The sequence below is a fragment of the Eriocheir sinensis genome, unplaced genomic scaffold, assembly GCF_024679095.1.
Source record: "Eriocheir sinensis breed Jianghai 21 unplaced genomic scaffold, ASM2467909v1 Scaffold532, whole genome shotgun sequence".
NCBI classification, from domain to species: Eukaryota; Metazoa; Arthropoda; class Malacostraca; order Decapoda; family Varunidae; genus Eriocheir; species Eriocheir sinensis.
The window spans coordinates 1,854-8,955 of NW_026111868.1; the positions used below are offsets into that span (position 1 = coordinate 1,854).

General features: G+C 44.1%; 1 protein-coding gene across 2 annotated transcripts; it reads left to right on the forward strand.

The window, feature by feature from the left end:
* Positions 1–1,932: 1,932 nt before the first annotated feature.
* LOC126992975 (uncharacterized) lies at positions 1,933–6,592 on the forward strand. 2 transcript variants are annotated; one of them, XM_050851799.1, is made up of 6 exons: positions 1,933–2,147; positions 2,346–2,735; positions 2,860–3,077; positions 3,255–3,387; positions 3,677–3,764; positions 4,660–6,592. In XM_050851799.1, exons 1-6 carry the CDS (start codon positions 2,036–2,038, stop codon positions 4,763–4,765), a joined length of 1,047 nt encoding a protein of 348 aa, XP_050707756.1. In that variant the 5' UTR covers positions 1,933–2,035; the 3' UTR covers positions 4,766–6,592. The 2 variants fall into 2 exon arrangements, with proteins under 2 accessions (XP_050707756.1, XP_050707757.1); XM_050851800.1 differs by having other exon boundaries at positions 1,936–2,147; positions 3,680–3,764.
* Positions 6,593–7,102: the final 510 nt, after the last annotated feature.

The window sequence follows — 7,102 nt, forward strand, 5'->3', positions numbered from 1 at the left end:
AGAAGGGTGGTAGGGTCTTTGGGACGAATCATGAATGACAGAAGTGTGAGCAAGGAAGTAAAGAGGGATTTGAGAAATAAAATAATAGTACCAACCCTCAGATATGCAAGTGAAATGTGGGCCTGGAATGAAAGTCAGAGGTCTAGAGTGCAGGCAGTGGAAATGAGTTATTTGAGGAGTGCTTGTGGTGTGAGTAGAATGGATGGAATGAGTAATGAAAGTGTATACGAGCATTTTGGAATGTGTCACAGGGGTGAAGAGAAGAAGTGTGGAGTGGTGGAAGAAGTGAAGCGACAGATCTTAAAGTGGTTTGGCCACATGGAGCAAATGGAGGAGAGTAAGATGACCAGAAGGGTGTATGTGAGTGAGATAGAGGGAGGGAATGCTAGAGGACGACCTCCAGTGAAATGGAGGGATAGGGTGCAAGAGTACATTGGGGAGAAGAGGGAAAGATCTTTGAGAAACTTTGAGCAGGCAAGGAGGGAGTGTCTGAATAGAGAAAGTTGGAAGCTCTTCTGCCCTGGCCATCCCCTGGTGGGAGCTCCTAGGAGCAGGCGTCGATGAAATGATGATATATATATATATATATATATATATATATATATATATATATATATATATATATATATATATATATATATATATATACAGTCACCCCCCGCCGTTCGCGGTCTCACCCATCGCGGTTTCGCGTATTCGCGGTCAACTAATGACCCCGCTTATACGCGGCCCCAGTTTCGCGTATACGCGGATGCATTGACGCTAAATAGGAAGGCAGAGAGGGAGGAGGGAGAGAGAGGAGGGAAGGGAGAGAGGAGGGAGGAAGGCAGAGAGGAGGGGGAGGGGGGAAGGGAGAGAGGAGGGAGGCGGGGCAATGGACGTTAAGGCGGTGTCACACTAGCACTTTTTCCGTCGATTAATGCCATTTCCGTCGATTTTTCATCGTTCCGCATGAACTTATCGCATGAATTTGTCAGACGATCAGGATCGTTTCCGCCTGCAAATTTCCGCCTTTGTTTACATTTCCAAGACCAAGACCGAGACTTTCCGCGTGGCTTCAACCTGTCTCAAACGCTCTCCTGCAGTGACAGCCTTCCTCATCCTGGTGTCACTTCTGGCAATGAGAGGTGTCACTAACTCCAGAAGTCTGTGGTACTGGCTCTTGTCCAACCTGATCCAATTCTTCAGAGTCTCATGATCCTCTAAACTCAGCTCTTTTAACAGCCTGTGGTACACACTTTCTCTTTCCCGACGAGCCAACCATGAGCGCATCCATGCACGCTTTTTGGCTTGTTTAGCTCGTCTAAGTCTCACAATACACAGTATTAGGTTCAGAGCAGCGTATCTTTGCCGCAGCGTGGACTCCATGTTTGTTTACATTCCCATGGTCTGTGCCGACGGAAAGTTTCAGACGAAACACCGTTTGTGTGTGACAGGCCGCAGCCAAGATAGCGACGATTTTCAGAAAAACGACGGAAAAAGTTGACGGAAAAAGTGCTAGTGTGACACCGCCTTTAGGTTGCTCCTGAGTGACGTCACGGTTAGACTGTGACGTCATGCTTTCCTATTGGCCAGCAGCTCACTCAGGGACGACTGCTATTGGTCGAGATTTTCTCATAGCAAAAAAAAATTCACGCGCCGCCACACTGCAGTGTTGCCAGATTGGGCTACTTATCGCAAATTGGGCTACTTTTGGGAACAAAAAAACATGTTTTATATGACGTGTCAGAGGTGACTTCCCAAATGCATATTTTCCCATAGGGTTATAGTCCCGCCGTTCGCGGTTTCGCGCATCGCGCCGAAGTCCGAACGAAATACCATGAACGGCGGGATGACTCTATATATATATATATATATATATATATATATATATATATATATATATATATATATATATATATATATAAATTCAATTATTTTTTTAGTGTTGCCTTGCATCTTGGTCCCATTCCCTCCAGCCAGGATATATAGTAACATTCTGCTGAGGCTGCCAGGCATGAGAGGCAGCAGCTCTGCAGGGTGAGGGCACCAGTGGATGCCGTGTGTGGGGCCGGGAGCCATGGCTGGGTCGGGACTGCTGCCCTTGGTGCTGGTGATGTCTTTTGGCCTTGGCCTCCTGTCAGGAGTCACAGACACTGTCCCCAAAGGTGTGTTAACTTTATATGAATACAGTAGAGATAAACATTAGAGTTGCATACTTGTGACAATGTTGTTAACTTTGTGCAATAGTTAACACAGAAGTGTTTGTACACTGCAAGTTTTCAACATGTTTTGTTTGGCTGCCTCCTGTCACATGTGTCTCCAAAACATATTTTGCAGAGATCTATTTTCCCTCCACCTCACAGAATGCTATGTCCAACACTCTATCAACCATAGTGTGTGGAACAACAAATCTCTGGAGGCAAGTTTCTGGGGGAACGTCAAAAACGATCATCCATTCATGGAAATGAAGTTAAAAAAGAATACTGACATAATGGATCACTTCATTGTCACATTCAATCTGACCCATGTCAAAGTCCATGAAGTAACAACATCTGACACCACGCCAGTGTCAGTGGAGGTCATGCCGGGGCTGGTGTGCCAGGGCTGGAGGCTGTTTCGTCTTGTGCTGAGCGGCAGCAAGCTTCTCACCGTCACTGACGACCACAACACCACCTGGATTGACAGAGAGTTCAACAGCAGCGTCTCCAACCTGGAAATTACTGTTGACAACTTTAACTCTTCGTGTATCACATGTGAGTGGTTGGCTGCAGGTAATGTGTCAGGCTGGGTGGGTGAGTTATATGAATTAAATGTAACTAACTTAAAAGTGGCTGTCAGAGGGTGAGGTGTGAACAAGTTCTCTTTCCCTTCTCTCAGTGACTCCCATCTGGCATGTAGTTAAAGGAACACTTGTGAATATGACTCTGCCCTCGCCACAACAACAGGAAGACCTCCGCTTCACTCTACTAAGCAAAGTGGACAACGCCAAGCCCAAGTTTTTGATAGGCAAAGACACAGTAAACTTGGACATGGTGCTTCCCAGAATACCCACTCGTCTCAGGCTGAAGCAAACTCCTGGAGCTGTGCCCGGCAAGGTTGAGACTGACTCTGATTATGTCTGTTTTCTTTTTGATCTTGGCAGTGTGGATGAGATGCCTTCAACTTGTCCCTGCTTCTCATATGGGATTCACCCCCTCTGAGTTATTCCATCTTGTAAGTACTATCTTTCCCAGTGGTAACTTGCATTTCATGAGCGTGTTTGTTCATCACAGGTGGCGGCAAACACATGGGAACAGGTTATAGAGATCGGAAACACCACCTCAGTTGGCGTAAGGGCATCCGGTGACATTCTTATCTTGCAACACCTGGGCTGCCGAGTGTGCCCACTCTCAGCTGGTGAGGAAGGTGAGGAAGATGGTACAAACTTAGGTTAGCCACATGAGCTCCCCTGTTATAACTATACTTGAAGTTTATGTTCATATATTATGTTCAGTATCGGGACACCTCTCCACCTGAAACTGACACCTCTTTTGGCCACTCTGCTAACTCTTTTACAGGGGCAGTGATTAGCAGGCTTTATTTTTCTTCCATCATGGTTTCTTTTCTTTTTTTTCCCTTAAACTGCTTCCTTTGATGTAAAAAAAAAAAGTAACCCATGTATTAAACCCATTTCTAAAATCAACATTTTGATCAGTAGACTGCTGTTGCATCCCAGACTTTGTGCTGGCCTTCATGTGGATAGCGGCGGTCAGCAGCGTGGTCACCTACTTATCCCTAAAAAGGTAACACTATCAACATTACACTTGCACTTCACACACAAGCTCTATCATCATTCTTTTCTCTTTCCAGTCCGTTCTTTAACCCGTCTGCTGCTATTGGCACAGATTTGGCTTTCACTGGTAGCCAGGTAACATATGGTCCCAGGTCTTTGTCTGCCTCATTGGTGGATAGTGCAGTGTTTCCTATGTGGTATTGGTGTGCTGGATATCCCTTCCCAAGGTGCATGACTTTACATTTTCTTCATTGAATTGTAGCAGCCAATTTTTGCTCCATTCCCATAGTTTGGTGATGTCTTCTGGTAGGAAATCCACAGTCAAGGGGTTAATGAAAGGGACCCAATAATAATAATAATTATAATAATAATAATGGAACCAGGCCTATCCTAGATGAGCAACGCAGCACACTCAATCACCTAGAGCTGTATCTTTCTTTCATTCTTCCTGAGTAATTCTTCTCTCTGCACATCCAGAAGGCTGAGGAATGCTAGGAAAGGGAAGGGCAGCTGCATGGAAGTGGAGTTGGTGGGTGAGGGAAGCAATGCACCCCCTGGCATATGCTCCCTGTTAGTTAGTTAGAGCTAAATGGTTACTTAATTTTCCCTTATCCTAGAAGCCATTAAAATATTATTACACCCTTTGACTGTGGATTCCCTACCAGAAGACATCGCCAAGCTACAGGAATGGAACAAAAAGTGGCTGCTACAATTCAATGAAGAAAAATGTGAAGTCATGCACCTTGGGAGGGGAAATCCAGCACACCAATACCACATGGGAAACACTCCACTATCCACCACAGAGGCAGTGAGACCTGAGAGTATATTTTGCCAGGCTACCAGTGAAGGTCAAATCTGTGCCAATTCCAGCAGACGGGTTAAGAACATTTTTTTTTTCTTTACAGGATTTTTGAGCTGATCACCAACCAAGTACCTTCAGACAACCCCCCGCTGCGCCCACCCAGCCCTGAGGCCATTTACGAGGAGATAATTGCTTCCCCGTGGCTGTGATGTCTGTTCACCGACAGCAACCATGCACAGTTTGATGCAGGCGTGTGTTTGTGTGTGTGTGTGTGTGTGTGTTCCAGTCACGCAAGATCACTGTGCATCCACACAACCAAGAGTGACTTCCCTCAACCAATACAGGAATTCTAAATGTATCAGCATAGAAGGTTGGTTTCCGGGAATGTTTGGCGAGCCCTCCCAAAAAAGGCTTTTAAACAACCCCAAAAGAACACAGTAATTTTACACAAACTACTACTACTACTACTACTACTACTACTACTACAAGTACTACTACTACTACTACTATTATTAAAATGAATCTATAAAGTAAAAATGTGTTCAGGGGATCAGCTGGTAAGGGAAGACGATGGTTGGGCATCATAATTACATAACTTTCTGTGGATATAATACTGAATAAATAGCTCTAGTATCTGACATGACAAGTCAATACAGTTGCAGTCATTACATCTGCAGTTATGGTGTGAAGTGCAAACCCTGCCCCATGTACTTGATCATCTTGCCAGGGGGTAAAGCAGGAGGTGTGTAATTCTATACTGTAAAAAGACTTCATTCTTGGGGAGGGTGGAGCGGTGTGTCTACATTTTGTCTCTCCCTATCCACTGATTTTCTAAGCACCTTTTTGATGTAAGGAAGAGGTCAAGTCTCACAGCAAAATGGCAACAAATAGAGAAAAAGGAAAGAAATGCTATTCAGGTGGAGGAGCTTGAAACAGTAACTTCTGACTTTTGACAAGTCCTCAACTTATATAATAAAGAATACTGAAAAAACTTGTTTCAATGTGAAAAGAGCACGATAAATGCACTTCATGGTGAGTAGAAACATCTCAAAAATCAAGGAAATCATTTTGAAAAAGTACTCAAACTTTAGCAGGCCACAGTATCAAATGACCACACCAATAGGTCCATAAATGAAGATTCTAGAGTTCTACCAGCTGGTGTCCTTAACCTCTTGACTGCTGATTTCCTACAAGAAGACATCACCAAGTTACAGGAATGGAGCAAAAAGTGGCTGCTACAAGTCAATTAAGAAAAAAGTAAAGTCCTGCACCTTGGGAGGGAAAATCCAGCACATAAGTACCACATGGGAAACACTCCACTATCCACCACAGAGGCAGAGAAAGACCTGGGAGTATATGTTACCAGGCTACCAGTGAAAGCCAAATCCGTGCTAATCGCAGCGGACGGGTTAACATGAACAACACTGGGACCTTGCCTCAACCCTGTAAAACTACAAGAAACTTAGAACAGACCAGACTCTAACACAGTGATTCTCTACATCTGTCTTACTGTGCACCCCTTGAGGAGGCTTTCCTGAAGTGTTGATGCACCTGCAACCTGCCAGTCTGCCTCACTCTCACACAGGCACCTTATGAGACTCACACTTCAGCACCAACTTACCAGTGCATCTCCGACCAAAATCTGGAATGCACAATTGAGTAACAGATGTAGACAGGCCAAAAAGTGGAGAAAGAGTGAAATTTAAGCTGTGAGCAAGGGGTCAGAGAAGTGCATCAGTGAAGTGTACCGAGCCCTCAAACAAGATTGTGTTGAAGTTAAACATCAGTAATATTATCAGTTCATCTTTTATTTACAAATAGCTAATAATATTACATTTTATAAGTTATTTCAACATATAGCTATGGTATTAATGAAATGCCCCAGCAGGGTGAAATGGACCAAATGACCCCAGAGAGCAGTGTGTGGTGTGACAGACACAGACCCTCACACACACACACACACACACACACACACACACACACACACACACACATGCTGACTGGGGCACACTGGCTGACCTACTCTCACCACAGAATACATTTTTCCTTAACACTGAATGCTGGTATGATGGTGAAAGTTGTGAAAAGTTAGAGCAACACGAGGCAAACCTTCAGATTCTGTTCCTCAGTGGCTGCGTAGTTTTTTCTTCTCCTTAAAGACACTCTCCGTGCGAACTGCAAAGGAAAGACAATTGTTGGCTCATGTGAAAACAGAAAAAAAAGTTAATTCAAAAGCCACAACTTATATCCAACATATAATATTTTAACCCGGTATCAGCGACAGGCCAAATCTGTGGCTTTACGGTGTACCAGCGAAGGGCCAAATTTTTGCCATGATATAAACCCCAAGAAATAGATGATGCATAAACTGATCACAAATGCATTGATATATATTATGAAATGGTTTGCGTGAGTGATGATGTTTTTCTCATTTTTCTCACTTAGAGGGGCCTTTAAGAAACATGATCCCCACAGCTGCCAGGTTAATAACATAAATAAAGCAAATCCACACCAATGAATAAGGGTAGATATATAATGTAAAGGAG

Bases quoted from the DNA above. Each gene is read 5' to 3' on its own strand.
- LOC126992975 (XM_050851799.1), top strand. From the start codon at position 2,036: ATGCCGTGTGTGGGGCCGGGAGCCATGGCTGGGTCGGGACTGCTGCCC. The intron at 3,078-3,254 runs GTTGAGACTGAC...TGTTCATCACAG, and splicing joins CTGGAGCTGTGCCCGGCAAG to GTGGCGGCAAACACATGGGA. The intron at 3,388-3,676 runs GTGAGGAAGATG...CATTTTGATCAG, and splicing joins ACTCTCAGCTGGTGAGGAAG to TAGACTGCTGTTGCATCCCA.